This window comes from Labrus mixtus, chromosome 8 (genome assembly GCF_963584025.1).
Source record: "Labrus mixtus chromosome 8, fLabMix1.1, whole genome shotgun sequence".
NCBI lineage: Eukaryota > Metazoa > Chordata > Actinopteri > Labriformes > Labridae > Labrus > Labrus mixtus.
In genome coordinates this window covers 19,838,527-19,861,443 of record NC_083619.1, presented here as the reverse complement: position 1 = coordinate 19,861,443, position 22,917 = coordinate 19,838,527, and the positions used below count along the sequence as shown (strand labels likewise).

The 22,917-nt window shown below is 39.1% G+C and overlaps 1 protein-coding gene across 1 annotated transcript; it reads left to right on the top strand.

The window, feature by feature from the left end:
• The first annotated feature begins 5,530 nt into the window (after positions 1–5,530).
• Positions 5,531–19,933, top strand: kiss1ra (KISS1 receptor a). The gene is made up of 5 exons (XM_061044980.1): positions 5,531–6,434; positions 10,569–10,693; positions 16,915–17,050; positions 17,145–17,383; positions 18,985–19,933. Exons 1-5 carry the CDS (start codon positions 6,182–6,184, stop codon positions 19,360–19,362), a joined length of 1,131 nt encoding a protein of 376 aa, XP_060900963.1. The 5' UTR covers positions 5,531–6,181; the 3' UTR covers positions 19,363–19,933.
• The last annotated feature ends 2,984 nt before the right edge of the window (positions 19,934–22,917 follow it).

Genomic DNA, 22,917 nt, shown 5'->3' with positions numbered 1-22,917 from the left:
TCGGTTCTGCCATTTTTGGGTCACTTGTCGCAAAGTTTTTCTTTGACTGCTCTTGTTTTGTGGAAAGGATGTCTTTTTCAAGACAGTAGCTCGCCCTAGTGTTAAAACTAAGAATTACAATACAGTCAAGCACAAATTTCATGTGTGGGCCATATGCCATTATATTTTTAGAATTTGCTACGAGCCAATTAAAAATGGGCCGCGGGCCGTAGTTTGGACACCCCTGATGTAAAGCCTTATCAGGGTGCATGCCTGTGACTCCAGAGGGTAAGGTCTAAACCCAGACTAGGAACCATTGTTATGTTAAGGAAATCAAATCCCTTTTAATGAAGTTAAGGAAAAAAATATTTACACATGTCAAATGTATGTTGATGTACCAGTAAGTAATAGTGGACTTTATCTGCATAACCAAATATACAGTGTTTATTCATTAGGGCTGCTGGTGTAGAGATGAAATCAGTGGAGAAAACAATACATTGAACAGCATCACATTATCCAGGATTTAAACTCATGACATGTGAGTTCAGTAAAATTCAGAACCAGACTGAGTGTATTGATTTGTGTTCCCCCGTGGAGGCTCTGAGCTCTGTGATGGGACAGTTTCGACTATTTGGCATTCTGAGGACTGAGGACTTGAACTTTAGGATCCATCAATAGAAGAGCAAGAAATGGAGAGCAAACGAGTAAACAGAGACTGCGGGGAAGAGAGGATGGGATAGAAAGAAAATAAAGAGGGAATGAAGGCAGACAAGAGGAAAAGAATCACAGTTGGAGAGAGAGAGTTGGATTTTGCTGGGTTGTCGCAGAACTGAGAAGTCTGAGAGCAGAGAAATAGCAGCAGCTTTCACTAAAGATTTATGAGCTGAATCTGAGTTTTCACCATCATTCTTTTCATACAACTCAGAATGCAGGTGTTCAAAGGCATACAGAATCGATGCAGGTTAATTCATCAGAATGCGCATGCTATTACTTTTCGCTGTGATGTATGGTTGTGCCATCATTTGAAAAACCTCAATCTGACAGCGTAGGAAAAAAAAAACAATCAAACTCTCTAATTCATTCACTTTTAATAGGGCTTTACTTTACTAAAAGTAGGACTTATCAATAGTCTTACATAAACACCTCAGAGAACTGAAAGGGAAGTCACAGGTCAACAGTGCAGTCTGGTCACAGACAATAATATTAATTTCCCTAGTACAAAACCAAATATTGTGACAAAATGTTATTTTGCAGAGCTGCCACAACAGGACAAATTTGAAATGACTGATTCAATAATTTCAGTTGACATAATAGTTTTACAGTTCCAGCATGTAAATGAGGCTCTGGGACAAAACATGTATTTTAGCATCAGTTCTTTGCAGCTCAATTAGAACCCACTCACATAATACTGTGCTTCAGGTATTGGGACCATGCCAGTTATTCTGGTCCTGGTTGACCCTTAAAAAAATCTTTAATCAAAACCTGTCTCAGTGCCATGGTGTTGTTGAAGATGCAAAGTCAGAGGTCAACAGAGGCTGAAGACTTAACCCTCTGTGGAATCCATTCAACAGTACAGTTGCTGATACAGTATATTCTAGTGTGGACCAAAGTCATTCATTCATTCATTCATTGATGTGCAAACATTTTAGTTTTTTTTTTTTTTCTACGCCTCAGTTTCTGTACTGTTCAACACTCCCACTCTCTCAGAGAGTGTACACAGCGAGGATTGGGGTGTGATTTTCCACCTTTATTTTTCATTTGATCCTGGCAAAGAAAAACAGGCATGTCAAATTGATTGACATGTAATTAGTCGTCAATAACGTGTCAGCTGTTTAGACGTCAGGTCCATAGATTCATGTAGGGAAATTACAGTCCAAAGACTGGATAATTATCCTAGCAGTCCTGAAATAAGTACCAAGTTTCATGATGATATTGCTATAGTACATGTAGTCAACCTGGTCTCACGTATTGCTGCTGTAGAAATGTCTCTTGAGGCAATGCTCTGCGTTTCTTTTTAGATCACTTGTTACGCCGCTACACAAACCCATTGCTAAATGCTATCCTTGCGCCTGACGCTAAGGCCAGTGAGCCTGTAACTTAATGCCTCTCCTTATGTGTTGCGTAAATGTGAAGGTGTATCCTGCCTTACCTGAATGTGTGTGCAACTGTCCTGTCTGTTTGAGGGGTGCGTGTAGGTGACTCACCGCCAGGATCCTCGTACGGGCCGCGACCAGCACACTCAGACAACTCGATCCACGGAGTCACTTGGCTACGATCTCCTCCGCCAGCCCTCTCTTTCATATTAGTTTAGTTCATGTACAAGAAGAACCCGTGATGTGTTGACACCAAAACAAACGTTACTTCAGATTCAGTCTCTCAGGTGTCTTGCGTCCTCGCGTCTCCCTCGTGGCGTCTCTTCCACTCAAAACCAATCTCCGCCGGCTCCTCCGCAGGTGCTGCTAATGAAGGTTACAGAGACAGAGCCACCACACCCCCCCTCAGGTGTGTCATCAGTACTGAGCCTGCTTCTCCTCCTACCAACTACACCTACCGGCTAAAGACACTGAAGTGAATCCTCCTGAAGCATTATCATAACATCACTGAACACCTGGCCTTAAGGCAGCGACCTCGAATAATATGTGCATGCTTTGGGCCAGGAAGGACAGCAATTGCTCCAGGAAGGAAAGGCACGAGCTGCAATGAAGTCATGGGAAATGAAGTTGCTTCCATGATTTTAGAAACATTAACATATGTGGCCAGAGAGAAACTAGATAAAATCCAGGAGAAATGATATAAAATATAAACAAAACACCACCCAAAAAAAGTACTTAGTCTTGTTTTTATATAGTTTATTTATATAAACCATCAATATTGAAGGTGGAGAGACGGTGAAGTTTGTGTATAAATTGATTTATCAACAGAACTAAATAAACAAAAACATTTTTTAAAAAAGGGGAAAAAAGTAGTTAATGAGGTGAGCTCTGACTGTTTTTCCAACCCTGGAGGGTGTTAAGAGATGTGTGGAAAGCCGACATAAATGAGTAATCCCATCCCCCTTAGAAAACGGAGGCTGTCCGTCCATCACGACTTGTGCAGGTTCCCGCCTGAGGGTCCCATTTATAATTCACCAGGTAGACGTCAGTGGTCCATGATATGAATCTACTCCTTCCTTCCCCACTTGGCTTTGCAACTGGTGGCATGAATTTTTCTCCTTCCCTCTGGTTAGGTTTTAGAGTCTGGGGAGCCTACAGAGTTTGTTGTTTTGGTTTCAGGCAGTGGTACTCACAACTGGTAGAACATTCTTAGTAGTATTGTGTAAATAGAATGCATGTGCAAATAGTTTTTTTTACTTTGGGTAGAATCAAGCGGCAACCTCCAGTGTAAAAAAAAAAAAATAGAGCCAATGTGGAAGTACAAAAACCTGCAGTTTTGAGTGACATTGAGTGTGCACTGAAGGCTGGCCGCCCCAGGTCCGGCTCTTACTGGCAGTTTCCACAGGATCCATACCATTTCTATTTACTTTGCTGTGTTTCGTCTTCGGTTTACAGGTTGTTCTCTTTCTTCCTGGAGATCTTGTAGATCTCCTGTCATGTTGTAGTTATCCTGTGATTTGGGTACATGTGTGAGTCCAACTGCTGATGACTGTACTCTTCTGCGCTCACGCTTAAGAAACTGACCTGGTCACATGGTGGTTAAATCACGGCAGCCACAAAAAGCACAGGGATCCTGTGGAAACCGCCAGTTAGCCTGGTGTTGGCTAAATGGTAAATGGTAAATGAACTGCACATGTATAGCGCTTTTCTAGTCTTCTGACTACTCAAAGAATTTATACACTTCATGTCACATTCAACCATGCACACCACATTCATACACTGATGGTAGAGGCTGTTACCCAGGTACTAGGAAGCAAATTGTCAGGATTAGACAGAAAGGCAGGACCCAAGCACAGAGGATGAAAGGCAGATGTGTCACATATTGTAAATAGGAGGATTTAATTGAAGGCATGGATAGATAGACAGGTAGACAAACTGGTAACAAGAAACAGGTGAAGGGGTAGGCAGGAAGGTACAAAATCCTACAGAAAAACATCAACTTGCACAGCAGAAAAGCAGGATGAACTGGGATAAAACTATTGAAATAGTCCAGGATATATGGATTGATACTGATTCATGAGATGGAGACTAGGGGTGGGAAATATGGTCCTGAAAGAATATAGTAAATATTTCTAGGTATTTTTGTTGATAACGATATCTTTGAGGATATGAAAACATATTGAAAAATACAAAGAAAATTTGAATTTTCAATAGCATAAAATTGAAGCACAGTTATATTGTGCTCCTTCGAGTGCTTAGGTTTGAAGTGGTGAAATAAGTGTGACGTGTTGCCCTTTTTTGTTAGTCTTCTTGCACTCCTTACGTATTACCGTGGTTTGTTTTACATCTGATTTGTTGTAACCAAACCAATTCCACACTATGAAGTCGCTCCCCTTTTTGGAACTAACTCATCCAGCGCAGAGTCGGTACCTTCACTTTCCGCCATGCTTGTTGTTGCAGTGCGCTGAGTGCGCAACGATTTGACGTCATGATGTCAAGAAGGGATGTTGCCATTATCACAATATACATAATCATGATCTTTGTGTGAGTTTAATAGCTACATACTTGTATTATGTTTTTTCAGAAATACATTTTTCAAATATATCAAGCTTCAAAGCTTAAACAAAAGATGCATCCTGACATGATACTGTAAGCTTTTTTGAGCGCACTCTTTTTCTGTGTGGTGGTATGTGATCTTTGTACGCTGCAGGAGTTACGTTATTATAATCCCTCATGAGCAGATTAAGATGAGGGAGGGGGATGGACAGAGAACATTTTTTTTTTGCCACATTGTTACAAAAAGAAGGATTTATTAGGGGATAACGTTGCTAGGAGACCCTGACATCAGCTATTTATCCCACAATCATGCAGTAGCCCACGTGCATTCAGACTCCGTGTGTGTGTGTGTGTGTGTGTGTGTGTGTGTGTGTGTGTGTGTGTGTGTTCTCCTCTCCTCACTGCGTCTGTGTGTCCTTTCTCTGTTGGTACTACAAGCCGGGAGCATCTCCCTCGCTCTCTGCTCTCTGCTCACGTTAAGTCAAGGCTGTTTTTTGCTCAAGTATAATTTGCAGTCAGCTCAGGGCTGCTTGCAAAATGAACAACGGATGATGCTTGAGGTTTATTTTTTATTTTTAATACGAAGCTTTTTGTCAGGCGCACTATTGTCAAGGTTGAAGGACAAATTCAGCTCCCTCACAAGCCTGTCTTCTTTGGAATCAAGTGACTTGATGGAGCGTTAAAAGCAGAAAGGGAAAGAAACACTTCAACCTCAGAAACAGAGGAACAAAGAAAGCTGGAAATAAACTCAAGAAAAAGGAGCTGCGAGTCAGTGGACTATTTACTCTCTGTATTTGATGACGAGGCTCGCAGAGGACGTTTGTCTGCTCTCAGAATACACTTTTCTTCTTGTGGACTAATCCCGACAGGCTGCCTACAGGCTCGCTTGTATGGCGAGTCAGAAACAAAGCATGCTATAAAGCTCTCTCAAAGGTGATGTGGTGGCAGAAGAGCAGCGATTTTCATCCATACCTATCTGAAGAAAAGAAGCAGTTTTTCTATTCTTTCGTCTTTGCCGTCCTCTTCACATGAAGAAATCCAATTCCTCTGTTATCATGTTCCTGCTCTGGGCTGCAATGAAAGGAACATCTCTGCAACTTGAGGCACCTCTTTGTCAAATTGTCCGTCCCCTTTGTTACTTTGTATCGTCCACGTCTTTGCCGCTGCATTTACCTTGAAAACTTTTCTCTGCTTTCGTTTTTTTTTTTTTTTTTTGTTCCTGCCTGTAATAGCTGTTACTCAGACACACTTGCTCCTCCACCGATTATCCTTGTTGAGCTGTTCCTCCCCTGCACCTCTGTACACTTGTTACTACACTCTCCTAAACTTTTTCTCTCATAATTTAGTTTTTTTTTTTAAATTTCTCTCCCCCCCCACTCTCTCCTCAATTTCAGCTATCTGCATTTGGGTCCTTTCTCAACCTGAGGGCACCGGACCACCGACCATTTTCTTTAAATTCCTTGTACTTACTTGATAAAATTGACCTCCAAAAATCTCCTTCAGTACCTTTTCCCCTTTTTCGCCCTCAAAATTAACCGTCCCGCACATTCACCATGCACACCTCTGAGGAGCTCTGGAACTCCACCGATCAAGTTTGGATAAACGGCTCGGAAGGAAACTTCTCTCTGGTAAGACGTGGGGATGATGAGGAAGAGGAAGGAGACCAACATCCCTTCCTCACGGACGCCTGGCTGGTCCCTCTTTTCTTCGCCCTCATCATGCTGGTCGGTCTGGTTGGAAACTCTCTGGTTATTTATGTCATCACTAAACACAGGCAAATGAGGACAGCAACCAACTTTTACATCGGTGAGTTGTTGAGGAAGTGCGTGTTTCTGATTTTTATTGGTGTTTGATGGAATCTTTGTGATGGATGCAAAATAGATTAAAACACATCATGCTTAAAATAAGTGGATCAAGGTGTTGCCGGCTGTGGCTCAGTTGCTAGAGTCGATCGTCTCTCAACCAGGAGGTCGAGACATTTCAGATGTGTCCTTGGGGTTTCACTTAACCCCAAGTTGCTCCTGCTGCTTTGTTGGCAGCATATGAATGGGTTTAATTACTTGTGATGGTCACTTTACATAGCAGCAGTGTAAAAGCGCTTTTACTAGTCAGAAGAATAGAAAAGCTCATTGTCCATTATCATGCATCATATCAGCATGCATCAACTTCAAACGGATCGTATATACAGTATGTTTGATGCACATCTCCTTGATCTTTGCAGAATCGATTCATTGCATGCCAACACTGGGTTCAAAAGAACTATACTCTCCATATGTCCAATTAAGAGATGGCTGAGGGAAAGAATGTCCAGTTTTCCCTCATGCCAAAACAGCAGGAGAGATTTATTCTGATGTGTTCTGAATAAAAAATTCATAGACTACCTTAAGGGCAATCCTGAGCTGGTTGAAGAACACATGTTTATGGAGAATGAATTTGTGCTGGTCAGTCGACTTTTAGGGTGTTGTGAGCTAAAGGGTTTTATTGTCAGAAGGTTAACATGGTACAACTCAAAGAGATCATAGAAATTGCAGTAAAAGTGTATTACAATTATCTCAATCTTTTAAGTGTTCTCCCAGGACTACTCAGTATGTAGTGAGTTCCTGGACATCAATTAATTGGGTTTCCATTCAATACCATTATGCTTTCATTGGGAATTGAGTGCATTGGAATAAAGACTTTTCTGTTTTAGCGTGTGCTATAAAACGCAGTGCATGATGGATAGTAACTGTAGATTTTTTTGAAAGATATCTGTGTTGTTTCTTCAGTGAGCAGGGTGTTTATATTGTGTCAGCACAGTTTCATTAGGTAAAAAAAAAAAGCAAAACTACTTGGCTATGTTTGGGAAGAGAACATGGTTCCGTCTTGAATAGAATAGAAAGTCAACATTGACATTTGTTTTTTTTTTTGTGGGACCCAAAGAGCTGACTCCACTGTGAGCAAGAAACAGTGATTATTAATATGGACATTTTGCGAAGCTAGTGCTCTCATACATACATTGACTACAGAACAAGGGGACTGATGGAGATGATATTTTCAATAGACAGAGACGATGTGGGAAACATGACAGAAATATGTCTCTCTGTAAAGAATGTAACGGTGTCCTTTTTACTATATGAACTGTATGCAATCGATTGCATCTGTTGCTCCTGTTTTTTTTTTATCTGTTTTTTTCTTTACTATAAATACAAAGTCCAAGGAGTGCATCAATCATGCCACTGCTTCATCTTTCTTCTGGTTTTCTGTGCTCACATACTGGATGCTTGGGTGATGATTTTTGTTGTTGAAGTCAATTAGAGCGTGTGTGAAAGATCTGTGTGGTCACCTGTCTCTTAAAGAATTGCACAAGCTGATTTATTACAATGAGGTTAAGATAAGAACAAGAATGATGAATCACAATAGAAAGAATGCTTGTCTCCTAGAGATAGATATGTAAATGAGCTCGTGTAGAGGCAATTTCTGTCCGTGTTGGCAATCTGAGTGTGACAAGAATTCAGTCTTGGATAATATCCCAGGGACCCGTCATTGAAACAGTTTAATGTTCAGCAACAATAGATCAGCACCCGCACCATCTGCACACCCTTTCAATATTATGGCCCAGCCTCTTTAGTGTATGATGAGATTACCTGGTAAAACAAATAGGAATATGTGTGTGGTGTATTTGTCACTATGACAGACACAGAAATAAGAAAGCACGATCAGACTGCAACGTTTATCTTGCATCCTCTGCTAGGTGTGATTTAAAGATATTGGGTGAATTTAAATTATTCTGTGGGTTTTTAAATAGTCTGTATTTGTAAGTTTGACCTGCTTTTTATTTTCTATTGGCGCCTTAAGCACATCATCATTAACCTTGCTGATTTAGAAGTAGTCTCATAGACATTGAAATCAGATGCGCTAGATTTACCTCACTTAATTGTAACCTTATTAGGATCAACAAACACAAGCAGAAACACTCCTTTTGTCATGGATCAGTGTGTAAAACAAGGGAGGTGGACCCAAGTGCAGAATAACAAAAATGATTTAATTTAACAAAAAGGCAAAAGGCAAACAAAACTTACTATTCAAAAAGTCCAAACTGAAAAAACCCACAAAAAGGTAAATAACACAGGTAGCCACGAGGAAAACCGACAGGGTAATCAACACGGAAGGGAAACACACAGAGGTAGGAATACAATACAAGAAACACTGAGGACAACTGCAAACTAAATCATGAAACACTAAAGACACACAGAAATCAAGAATGTAACATTACCACTAGAAGAAAGAAACACAAGGATAAGAAACTACAAAATAAAACAGGAAACACTAAAGACTAAACTATGAAACATTAAGGAAAAAAACACACAAGGGAAACAAGCAACACAAGGATGGACAGGAGAAATTAAAACATGGAAACCTAAACGCTGAAATACAAAACTAAATGAGACCAAATCATGACACCTTTGGTTGAAACAGAAACAACTCTTCAGTCAAAAAGTTTCCACAAACTAAACACAACTGGAACATGTACAGCATTGGAGTTACAATGGATTGCATGAGATTATGCAGGTGTCGCTTTCTGGTCTGTGTACTCCAGATGGATGATAACACTGTGGGTAAGAGTACAAAGCCACAGAGGTTTAACTCTGTTACACTGCAGTTCACACCAACAGCTGTCATTCCATATCTGTTCCAGACAGACAGTCAATTGTATGGGATTTAGTTTAGTTCAATTTACTTTACAAAATACGACAAGCAGAACACTTCAATTTCAATTGTTCACATTTAGTATGTCCAAGTAGTCTGGATACAGATTTTTCTGGAATGTGGTGTAGAGCCTCATGTTTAGAAAATATACTTTTTTAGTTGTTTATCTTTCGATCAAATTGGGATGAGTCAGGTAAATGTTCGGTCAAAAATAGCCAGAAAAGTTTCCTATTCCCAATACTACATACACATTTTGCTTTAGGACTAATTGTTCAGAACCAGAAGATATTCTTTTTTATGAGACTGCAGATGAATATCTTTATCAGTCATTTAGGCAAGTTCATGTGAAAACGTAGCTGGGGAACCATACAAATAAGCAAGTTCTTTTTTTGGGGAAATGACTCCTTCCAGCAACCCTCGTTCTAACATTTTTCAATTGACCTGATTCAGGTTAAGCAAAAAAAAAACCCAAACTGTTTATTGAATATGGGATTGGGTTAAAGCCATAGACTTGATAAAACCCGGACATAGTTGCGCTGACCCATTGATTGGAGGCGAGTTTTGAAGTCCAATAATGGCGGTCACCATATTGGAAATGCTGCCTAAAGCTGACTTTTGGTCAACCTGGAAACAAGGCAAAGAGGTGGAGCTGAGGCAGGCCTTTAGCCTCCTGGCAAGTAGCTACACAACTTCTAAAAAACTGTTTCTAATGATGACTATTCCCTTTTCTTTACCCTAGGTTTGTTATTGTCAACAAGAAAAAAGTCCCCTTACTTAAACGTTGGGTCATTATGATCCAATCGACATTCATTTTTCATCCTTCCCACACCATAATCTGTCTCAATATATTTTTGTCACATTATAAAAAATATGTTTTTTTTTCAGCTGTGTTTTGTACCTGCATGCTCTTTAAGCTTTGAGGGGATGTGGTTGTAGTTGCGGTTTCTTCTTTCTAGTTTTTCGTCCTCACTGGAACACATCTTATTTCTCTGTTATTATGTTCCTGCTTTGGGCTACAATGGAACGAGCTCCTCTCTTCAACATGAGGGATCTATGTCAAATCTTTTCTCGCAGTCCTTTCATAGCGCCTCGATCTCTGATAGGAGCAAACCAGAGGAACATTTCTTTTATAATGTTGCACAGGACATGGACAAACACTGTGGAATACTATTTGTGAAATACTTTGAAACACTGTGCTGCAGACTGTACTCCTGACATCACCGTTGTTGTTGTTGTTGTTTTCTCCCTGTGCAGCAAACCTTGCTGCCACTGACATCATCTTCTTGGTGTGCTGTGTGCCCTTCACCGCCACCCTCTATCCTCTCCCTGGATGGATCTTTGGCAACTTCATGTGCAAATTTGTCGCCTTTCTTCAGCAGGTAGACACATGACTCAAACTCTTTGTAATTGTATGTCAAAAGTGTTGTGTCTGAAAAGTGGAAACAAGGATTTTAATCACTCATGAAGTCTGATTGTCTCTTCAATTAAACATACTGGAGTAAGTGTTGTGATTTAGTGTAATGACTTTGGAACAATCAAAACTCTTTCTCCAGCAGCAACTTAATTTGCACTGATTGCATTAGTCAGCTTTGTATCAAAACCAATGTTTTTGATCACCTCAAAGATGTCTTGATGATCTTTTATACTATGGTAAAGCACTGTCTCAAACAAGCTTCAATCCAAATTCAAATTGTTGGATTCTTTACATTGACTTGAGGCAATATTGACTCCTTCAGTCCGCTTAAACCTTCTCACTCACCACCACCATCCCCTGAGGTAATTGTCTGTCTCTTTCGCTGCTAAATGCTCTGATGGTTCAATTTGTTTGTTTGCTTTTTGATGCTCCGCAGTCAGTCTACATATAGGTAGTCTTTCAGAGTATTTTCACTTTAAAAAAACATTATTATTATTTATTCATTTATTGAATAAATATTTTTAATGTAATTAACATTTTTCTTTTGGGAGGGGGGGGGGGGGGGGGGGGGGAGAAAAAACAAGATATTAGAGAGAAAAAAGGTTAAATCCCATTATTTGTCATGAGAGTCAAAAATACAAGGAAGACCCAAACGCTGACTCAAATTAGAAGATTTAAACAAAAGGCAAAAGTCTGACGATGAGCTGACCCAGAAGGGAAGGACGACTTTCGATATTGGACCAGAGTAAGGTGGTGGTGGGCTGTAAAAACAAAATAAAGAGCTGAAAGATTCTTAAATGCTCCACAAGACAAGTTTTGTTTTCATCTCTCACTGGATTAGTCTCAGTGAACAACCCATTTCATGAGGCAAATCAATAGTTTGCATACATAAAAAGACATACACCTTATCCGGGTTTGTGAACTCTCTCACTCACACACACACACACACACACACACACACACACACACACACACACACACACACACACACACACACACACACACACACACACACACACACACACACACACACACACACACAGAGAGAGACACTCCAAAACAGACTTCAGTCACAAACACATGGAGAGGAGGTGTGAGGCTGAGGACTGAAACATCCATAAAAACTGACATTCTCAGGCTAAATTGTGTTGATGTTAACCTACCAACTTGTTGCTTTCACACTTTACCTTGGCAGCACCCAATCCTGCAAAGATAAAAATGTAACACTTACCACACATAGAACACAGCAATTAAACCGGAAAGGGCAAATTGAGGTGGTATTTTTTTTTTCTGGCACAAATGCATCATGAGTAGAAGCCAAGCAAAGGTTACAGCCAATCTATTGTCACAGCCTGTTCCCCTGTTCCTCCATGCAGCCTCTAAAGGGTTAATAGTCCATTACAGTATCCTAAAATGATCAGCATGTGACAATGAGATGGTGTGAAGTTCAGATCTTTTTCTGTGTGCTGTAATTACAGTAAGTACTAATGCACTAATAATTGTATAGTCTATAGAAGTATGCTCAATGGGCATGGTTTGACAGGATCTAAAAGAAGTGCTGGGGTTACCTCAACCTCAGTTCAGTTAATAAGCAGTTTGTCAATCCATGAAAATATTGTCCAGATACAGAGTTAGAAACCCAGATTGACTAAAATATGGGGTGAAACCTGAAAAGAGGTTAAACCTGTACCTTTCATTCTGAAGCTAGCAGGGAGGAGGAGACAATCTGTCAGGATTAAAAAGATGACATTTTCCTTTGTATGCAGAGTGACTGGATGAAACTGCTAATTTGTGCATAATACTGTGAAATGTCAGTCAGAGAGACAGGCCAGGAAGAGGGGCAGTGAGGCAGAGCAGCTAAAAGCGTTTTAATTAAAAAGACAGAGACGCATTCATCCGCACATGGAGACTAGTTTCTTTTAGGCTTATCTGGTGAAGTAAAGTCTCCTGAAGATGAAGACTGACCAAAACCCTCTAATTGAAAAATGGAAAAAAGTGTCAGTCTGGCAGATTTCCCCAAAAGCATTGTTGTTCTGTTTAACTCATTAATCACCGTACATATGCATGAAACATTTATATGTGTTTCTATGAAGGGCCATTTTCTTTTTTTTGTGTAAGAGAAATGGTATTAGTTGTTAATGATTGTAACGAGAACTGACTGCCCGTTATGCCTCAGTCCTGCACATTTTTCAAGGAAATATTGACCACCAGTCACTCAAATTTTCTACAGTTCAATAGAAACAACCAAAGGGAAACAGCAAGTGTACAGATCCATTATTGTTGGGTTTATCAATCTCTGTGAAAGTCAATTACACATTGCACTTCTTGTACTTATTCACATAACACAAACGAGTATACTGTATAGCCGTGAAGGAACAGGTACTTCATAGAAATGTTGAGTCAGCATAATGCCTTCTTTGTTTGTTCAAAACTAAATACAAACAGGATTTTTACTTGTGAGAAATTACACTGATAATAAAATGTTTACTTCTTTCTCCCAACATATGAGCGATTTTTAATGTCTGGAAAAAAGGTGATAAATTATATCTTAGTATAATTACAGTTGAATTTCCATATTTTGTAAAAACAGAAACTGTGTTGAAATGCATAAATCAGAAATCTGTGTCTCATGCTGCTGGGTCTGTCGCCTACTGACTTATTGAGTGACTCTTCCCCCCCACAGCCAAAATGAAGGACACCTTGCCATTCACCCATCAGTTATGTTGGACGTTGCTGAACTGTTCCTGTCGTCTGCAAGACATCATTAGACCTAGCACCACACTTCGAACAGACTTTATTTTTAGATCTTTATTTGTCCATATGGGGCATTATCAATCCATAATCAATCGAGGGTGAACACAAAACTATAAATCGTGCAATTTTAATTTGTGAAAATCTGCTGCAGACTGATGATGGATGTCAGATTTAAGGTTGCACTTACTGTAATTTCTCAATAAGTGATGAGTTAACGATATATAACAAACTACTTTTTAATGGAAATGAAGTTGCTTCTGTTCAGTTTTTAACTCCATATTCTATTCATAGCTTTTAATCGGCGCGGAGGCTTTGAGGACAAAAAGAGATGATTAGCCAGCATTGGACACACTGTGGAGCTGCAGCGTGGGCTCCATCATTATCCATCTCTAAAAAAAACAACACATGTTTATGTCACCTGACAAGCGGAGAAAAAAAGTTTTGGGCACTAGCGACTCTTATACAGCACTCTGCACACTAGTTCAATCGCTTTAAACAGCAAAGTTCTCGCCAGAAGGTCACTTCAATGATGTTTACTTCTATAAAGTGGTGAATACTTCCCCTTATACGGCTTCTAGGATAAAAACCTATTAAAGTAGACTTAATGCAGCTTGGCACTCTGGCATTTTATATGATGAAATATATATATTTTTTTCACTGGGCTTCTTTGAGAGATTATGGTAACCACATCTCCTGTGAACTCGGCACTGCACCTATCTCGACCCCTCTCTTTCTCTTTCATTTGAGACACTGATGTGGTGCTTCAAACCTCGGGAGCATAATGGTTCCTGGCTTCACAGTGGCACAGAAGAGGTGCAGAGAGAAAAAGAGATACAGAGAAAGAGACAAGAGAGGGACAAAATTAGATCCTATTTGAAAAAGAGCAGAGAGAAAACTTGTGACCTCTCATTTCTCACCCTGCTGCACATACTTTAAAAGTAATGCAGATTAGTTTACCTCCAGATAATTGTATAAGTAATAAATAAGTAATATGATCCGCAGTGGGCATTGCATTTGTAGTTAAAAAGATATTTATTTTTAGAGGATAAGAATATGGCTTATTTTATTATCCTGGCTTATCAAATGGCTTATTGTATTCCTACTCTTTTGAAAACCAATGTACAGGTGTGTGATGAAAGAAAACAGTACATCCTCAACAGTAAAACATGATGACTGTGAGAGCTGAGTAATATTGTTTTTATCTGCAGAGAAAAGATAAAATAGGTCTGATAATGAGAATTTTGAAGTGCATTGTCTAAGTCACAACCTTCAATGGCTGTGGCAAAGTTGCAGATTCAGTTAGTTTCTCAGCGGGTCGGGGATCTGATGTCGAGGTGTCCTTTGGCAAGATACTAATCTCAAATGGCTCCTGCTGCTTCATCGGCTGTGTGCATGAATTGGATTAGTTAATACTGATGGACACTTTACATAACAGCTCTGCTGTTATGTGGTGCATGTGGTCTGCATGGATGAATGTGATATTCTTTGCCAGTGCTTTGAGCACTTTGAGTAGTCCCAAGACTAACAAAGTGTTATACAAGCTCAGGTCCATTTACCATTCAAGTACTGTATCTGATTATATATGGAAATGGATTTCACCGATGAGTCAGAGTAAAACTCAATCAAGCACCATTGAACCCTATTAAAAGTAAATTGAAAATTTTCTCATATTCTAATAAAAAACTCATCACAGATGCCACCTCCATGTCACGAGTTTTTTAGAATGGTATTTATATAGTTGTTCATATATCATTTCCTGTTTGATCAATTACTACCCTCGAGTTCCTGTATTCCCTGTGTATCTTTACTGTCAAATTCTTGGGTTTAGTTTTTAGTGTTTCCTGTTTCATTTTGTGGTTATTGTCCTCAGTGTTACATGTCTGCTTTACTTCCTTGCCCTTATCAGTTTCACATGTGTCTTGTTTCTCACATTTCATTTTCATTGTCTTTGTCAGCTCAGCAGCATAAAGCCAGCCGCTTTTCCCTTTTAAATAGTCAAGTCATTGTGTGAGTTTTTGCTGTTGGTTCATCTGTTTGCTGTTTTTTTTTTTGTACCTGCAGCTTTTGGTTTACCTGCCTATCATTCTTGTTTTTTTTGCTCTTCTTTTGTCATTACATATTTTTTGTTTGCTGCATTAGCCTGTCTGTATTTATGCACCTTCATTTGGGTCAAGTTTCCCTGTGTGCTTACAGTTTGTGACTCCCATCTGCTTCCTACCACCTTTCTGTTTCCTGAATGTTTATCCCTCTCTCTTCCTTATTCTAAGAGCATGAGAAGAAAATTAAAAACTGGTTTCCTGAGGGCGAAAAAGGAGCTTAAAGTCATACTTTGCTTTGTGATTAGGGTTGATTAAAAGGCCGGATCCACAGGACACCATTAGGAGGCTGATCATTAATCTGTAGCAATTAAAACACATTCACAATTTGAAATAAAATCATACGATACTGTAAGGCTCTCTTTGACTCCAAATGGCTCTAAAAGCTTAGAAGAGAGTATTATTTCGTAGCTTTAAGTCTGTGTGTCGCTGAAAATAATCCCTGACATTTTACATCCATAGAGAACACTTAGATATGCCACAGGAGTCTTTTTAAAATACTGATTGTCCAAAGGAGATTCTGTATTCACTACAAGTAAAAAAAACATGCAACCCAAAGGGCTTCACAAAAGAACAAACTGGATATAATATAACAGAGATGCTGTATACAAAACACCAAACTGATGGATCTGTGTCAGTCGGAACAGTTGGAAACAGCTTATCAAAGTAACACTTGTTTTTTTCTGTATATTTGATTCAGACTAGGCTTTCCTTCTCCCTTGTATCAGGGTAACACCTTAAGTCTTTCATGTCACATCTGTCTTTGTGACCTAGATGTTTACAAAGAATACAATTGGTTTAAAAAACTGGCTTTAAAGACATATTTCAAGCTTTAACTGCAGCAGGATAATGGATCCATAGTCTAGTTCCCTAACAATCAAGGGTATAGTCTATAGACTAATAAAAGACAGTTTTTTCACAGTGTGGTTAGCTTAAGGCAACACATGTATTTTTAAAAAACAATGGATAGGGGCGCTGGTGGTGCAGTGGTTAGTGTGTGCGCCCCATGTATGGAGGCTGAGGTCCTCCAAGCAGGCTCAAATCCAGCCTGTAGCTCCTTTCCCGCATGTCATTACCTACTCTCTCTCCCTGATTTCCAGCTCTATCCACCGTCCGGTCTCTCCATTAAAGGCACAAAAAAAAAACAATGGATGATGAAATTACAAAGTCAAAATGTCAATTAACTTACCAAAATGTTGAGTAAGTTTGACCCACAATATATATAACTTTAAAATAAAGGAGAGTAAACCTGTTATTTCTCAGAGAAATGGGTCAAGTTGTGGTGCTTGTTACATATTTAGTGTGTACATCATATGTGTATAACTGTCTTTCCCAGGTGACAGTCCAAGCCACCTGTATCACCCTGACAGCTATGAGCGGAGATCGCTGTTACGTCACAGTCTACCCTCTGAAATCTCTCCGACACCGAACGCCAAGAGTAGCCATGATCGTCAGTGTCTGCATTTGGATTGGTATAACCTTGCACTTTTGAACTCGTCATTTTGACTTTGATAAGAAAAATATGATGTAAAATACCTGAACTAACGCAGTCTTTTTCTTTCCCAGGGTCCTTCATCCTGTCCACACCTATTCTAATGTACCAGCGTATAGAGGAGGGTTACTGGTATGGCCCCAGGCAGTACTGCATGGAGAGATTTCCTTCTAAAACACATGAGAGGGCTTTCATCCTCTACCAGTTTATTGCTGCCTACCTGCTTCCTGTCCTCACAATCTCCTTCTGTTACACCCTGATGGTGAAGCGGGTTGGCCAGCCGACAGTTGAACCTGTAGACAACAACTATCAGGTATGGACAGGGCTTGTTTTGCTTTTGCTTAATTTAAGTCCCTTGACTTTGTATAAAGATTTGTCTTCATGCTCTTGAAACTAAATTACGTCGTATTAAAAAGTTAAAAAAGGTATTTTCTACATGGTGGAGTCATCTGTCCTTTTATAAAGCTTTTTTTTCCATTCTTTCAATGTTCACTGACTTTGAAAATGTATTTTGAAGCACCTGTCTTTTAAGCAGCTTTCATCTGTTGTTTAATTATAATAATTCTCCGTCAAAGGAATGCTCATAATAAGAAATGACTCACGTAACACTCAGAAGTTACATTAAGCTCTAAGAACTCATTGTCATCAACATTGTACAGCTGTGTTCCTGTTTTACAAATCCAAATAGTCTAAAGAACTTGACAAATTGTTAGCATTTCAACCATTCCTTTTAGATAATTAAACAAAAAGACAATTTATAGTTAAAATCAGGAGGGGAAATGGGAAAAGAGAAAACACATGTTAATGACTAGTTAGCTAAGAGACAAGTCACTACAGCTAAGCATTACTGTAAGACCAGAGATATTAGTTGGCTAGAAGTTGTCATGGCTATTAAGCTATTGCTAGTTTTAAGGTTCATTCAAGCATTGACATACCAAACTGTACTTGAGTAATATACTTATTCCACCATCGCTTAAAGGGGACTGAATAATGGACTGTAATGTGGGGGACAAAACTACTAACTGCCATTAGAGCATAATGTTTCTCCATATTTGCTTGATGCGTAAATATTTCCAAACCGCTGCTCTACTGCCCTGATGTAAGTCATCACAGTGAACGGATGGTATCTCAAAGGAGCAGGTTCAACTGGCATACAACCTGAGCAATGGCAAATGGACTTGAGCTTATATAGCGCTTTTCTAGTCTTCTGACTACTCAAAGTGCTTTTACAACGCATGTGACGCTGGCTCCTCGGTCAGCTCGGTCAATATGGGGAAAAACATGATGTAGTGGGAAGTGTACCTGTCCAACAGTGTTGAAATATACACCATGCATTGATAATGTAAGTCCATACATGTAAACAGTCATTCAAGATGGTAGAGGTTGTTATGTAGTGACACCACCAGAGGTAACTAATCCCATTCGAAGCAGCAAGAGCAATTTGGGGTCAAGTGTCTTGCCCAAGGAAACATCGGACATGTTAGTGCAGGAGCTGGGGATCAAACCCTTGACCTTCCGGTAGAGAGGACGACTCAACCAACTGAGCCACAGCCGCCTCGTAATTTTCCATGAAATTGAACGGGAAATCTGTATTTCTAATGCGCTCATCATATAAACTTTGACCCTGATGCTATGTCAGTGTTTTTAATCATACACTGCCCCACAGTAGCCACAAGAAGTACTCTTCATTGTTATTCTCCAGCTGGCTCTCAGCTCTACAAGCTTCTGCTAGCTTGCAACAAACGGCTAATGTGTGAACTAGCAAAGTTTGAACATTAGCTGTTTGTTGCAACAGCAAAAAAAAAGACAGAAGGTTCAGTGGTCAACGCTAAAGAAATGTTGCAAGGTGATAGTTTCCTTTACTTTCTATCTGAACACAAGATATTTCTTCTCCTCTCATCTCGTCCTTCGCAGGTCAACCTCTTGTCTGAGAGAACCATCAGTATCAGGAGCAAAGTGTCCAAAATGGTGGTTGTAATTGTCCTCCTCTTCACCATCTGCTGGGGTCCAATACAGATCTTTGTCCTCTTCCAGTCGTTTTATCCAAACTACCGGCCAAACTACGCCACATACAAGATCAAGACGTGGGCCAATTGCATGTCCTACGCCAACTCTTCAGTCAACCCCATAGTGTACGGTTTCATGGGGGCCACCTTCCAAAAGTCCTTCAGGAAAACGTTTCCTTTTCTGTTCAAGCACAAAGTGAGAGACAGCAGCATGGCTTCAAGGACTGCCAACGCTGAGATCAAGTTTGTTGCTGCAGAGGAAGGCAACAACAATGCACTGAACTGAATCTGACAATTCAAAATTAGAAGAATGAGATTCTTGTTCGTACCGACGGAAATCACTCCAAGAAGAAATATAAATACTGAAGGTTTTTTTTTTTTAACCAATGAGCTTACTTTGTGGAAGTCTTAATATAACCAGCTGATCTCTAACAGAATGAAAGACTGTGTGTTGGGCAGACGTATTTGAGTTGTGTTAATGAATACAACTAATTCAAGTATTGATGTGGAGAAACACAGAGTCATAACATGGAAGGACACTAACAGTGCTTGGCACAGTCTGTTTCGATCTGTTTCAATGCCAAAGACTTAAAATAACATAACACACGTAACATCATTTATTGAGCTGCCAAACGCCAATGCCAAATAACATAGGACAGTTGTTCACATCTGATGACAAAAATGGAAATTTAACCTAAAAACTGCTTGCGAGAATCTTCACCCCTGTGAGATCATGGTTGACAAGGTCTGGTTTGTAAGCAATTCATAATTTATCAAAGTATACATTGACACACAAGAATGTAAAACTGAACGTTACATTTTGAATGGACTATTGATACCTCTGAAAAGATGCCTCTCTCCTGCAGTCTCATGTTTGAATGCTTAATGTAAAACTAAAACAGGTAATTGTTATCTTAACTTTGCAAAATGACGAGAAGCAGTTTCTCTAAAACACATAAAGATGGCTAACGCATAAAAACACAGAAACTTGTATTTGAAGGGTTTTGTTTTGACTTTTCACAGAGCTCCACTTGATCATTTCTAATCTAAGACCTGTTGTAGGATAAAGCTGAGGTAAGCTAATCAACCCATGGTTGTAGTTTTGTTGTGTTCATTTAATAAATAGACTTGTATTTATTTAAATTATGAGATCTTAATTTGTAAATAGTGTTCATACATAATGTGGATGTCTCATATTAGCTAAAGTACATAGCTGTATATAATTTAAGTGGGATTTAACTAAAGTGACGTTACAGTGTCGGTTTACTGTTCTCTTTTAATCTTTAATGTTTCCATTCCTGACAGTTGGGAGAATTTGTTCATTCATCTCTGGTGCCCTAGTGTTACATTGGCGGCTTGGTAAAAACATCCACCTGAATAAAGAACAGGATGTTATTTGTTGATTTTTGTTTCCACACATTTAACCAGCTGTGAAAAAAAAGCGAGTTTAGGATACCACAGAGTTGTGATTATCCCAGGTGTGAAGAGAGGAGCTGGCTGTAAGAGGGTTCACCTCCAGTGAAGCATGAACACTGTTTACCTTTCTTTTTTGTCAAAGCCATAAACATTCACACTTTCACAATAACACCTTCCATCAGTACATTAGCACTCACAAAAGCTGTGGAAACATGCATACACACAGAGGTGTAAAGAGTACTAATATATTCTACTCAAGTAAAAGTACTGTTACTTTGATAAAATGTTACTTAAGTACAAGTAAAAGTACCAGTTTAAAAATGTACTCAAGTAAAAGTAAAAAGTAACTCATTTAAAATGTACTTTAAGTAAAAGTTACTTAGTTACTTTTTTTTAACAACGCATCTCTTGTGTGTCATGAAAAAAAGGACGAGAGGATATTAATCTCAAAGTTTTTTTAATTAAAGGCCAATCTTTACAAAGATTTATCTTTTCAGATAAACATTTTCTTTTCTACCCCATTGACAAAAACAAAATATAAATAACGATGAATAAATAATCAAGGATTATATGTTCAAGTAATCAGCTGTTTTATGAAGGGAAATGTTTAAAGGCTTTATATGCAATTTTTTGATCCAGCAGATGTCGCCCTTGAGCACCAGCATGAAACCAAAACAACTCGCGGTGCATTGTTGTGTTAGCATGCTAATGCTAGCGATCTTTATTATGCTCGTATCTTCACACTACATGTTAAGCAGTGAGTACAGTATGTTCTTCTTTTCTCTAGTCCCTCAATTAAACAACTTTTATACAAGAGGGGAGGAGTCAGCCGGCCGTCCGGGCGATGTAAACAAACTGAAGATAGGACTCGGAAAACTCGGAAAACATCACAGACAGTGGGACTCGGGTGTTACACCCATTGTAGACAGTCATGACTCACAGAGTTATTTTCAGAGGATATACTTGATTTCTATTATATTTAAGTGCGAAAAATCGTATATTAAGCCTTTAAACTATTTAAGAATCTTTGTTTCAATCATAAACAGTGTAAAGAGTATTTTAGTGTTTTTAGTTTTATTATTCTGAGGCTGGTTAGTCTCAAAAACAGCCTCAAAGGCTGACTTAGCTGCAACTAAACCTGAGATGAAAGATAATCCATTTATTGTTTTAAAATGAGCCTTTATGAGCTGAACTATTAGATGTTTTAGTCACTGTTTGTTTGCTATTAGCAGGCTACTAAAGCATCTTGTGAAAGTCGCACATGGACTTTCACAAGATGCAACCAGGTGTTGTTTTCGAGATCAGCTGTCACCTCTCTGAGAAACACCTTTCTGTGACCCTGTCAGGGGGATAAGATTGCAAAAATGTGGCGAGAACCTGTGCGGCCTTTAATGTTCCCTGTTTGAGCGAGCACTTTGATGGAGAGCTTGTTCATGGAGCAGCTTTCAGGCAATGGACATACAGCCTGCATTGTTCGTAAATGTAAAGAGCTGAAGCCAGCTCTCCACTTTCTAGTTGCAGTCATTTTCTGTCCATCCCACACAGTGACATTCAGAATCAGAGCCACAATTATGGCCCATAGAAAATCTGCTAATGCAATGCTTATTTGAATTGTAAATCCTGTGGGGCTTGCCATCATCAGGGCTTCATTCAGTTAAGATCAAAGTGTCTTGAAAGGAAAACCTGAGTGCTTTTGGTTGCCATAATCAGCCTTTTTAGGTAACAAAAAGTTATTCAAGGGTTGCCATTAATTGAAACAACAGAAGCGGGAAAGAACTTCAGCAACGATCAACTTAATGTTGATGAATGTGAAAAATGTTTAAGTATAAACATGAACAACTTATAAGTACCTCAATGCAAAATATATAGTTATTAGTTTACTGAAAAATCATTCTTGACTTTTATTCATCAAGTGCACCACAAAGCCATTTATTCTCTTTTAAGCCATTTAACATGTCTGAACATGTTTTATTTCAATGCTAATAGCTGCTTTTTTTGCATGTTCAATGTGCTGCAACTTTTTCCACAGAGCATAATGTACATTCGTTAAACCAAGGTCGTCAATAACATGTATGTTTTGAGCTTTAAGTATTCCCTGTATTCTGAGTGTGACAATGTTAGTTAGTCTTTTAATTGTATGTTCTGATTGTTCAGCAATTCAGTGCAGCTTCAAAGAAAATAGTAACGGTGCAACAGATCACTGTTGATGCATGATCCGTTCATGAATCCCCTCCCCCCCCCCCACCAAACTGTTTTGTGGCCTGTTTTATGTGATCCGGGAATCATAGAAAATGTATCAACATGTTTTAACGTTAATGTACTGCTGCTAAATCCCTGTTCAGATTCTCAGTGAAGAAAAGGTAGTGTTCAAGTAGTTTAATAACCGACAGTTAAATTAGTTATTTTATTAGTACCTTTATTTACT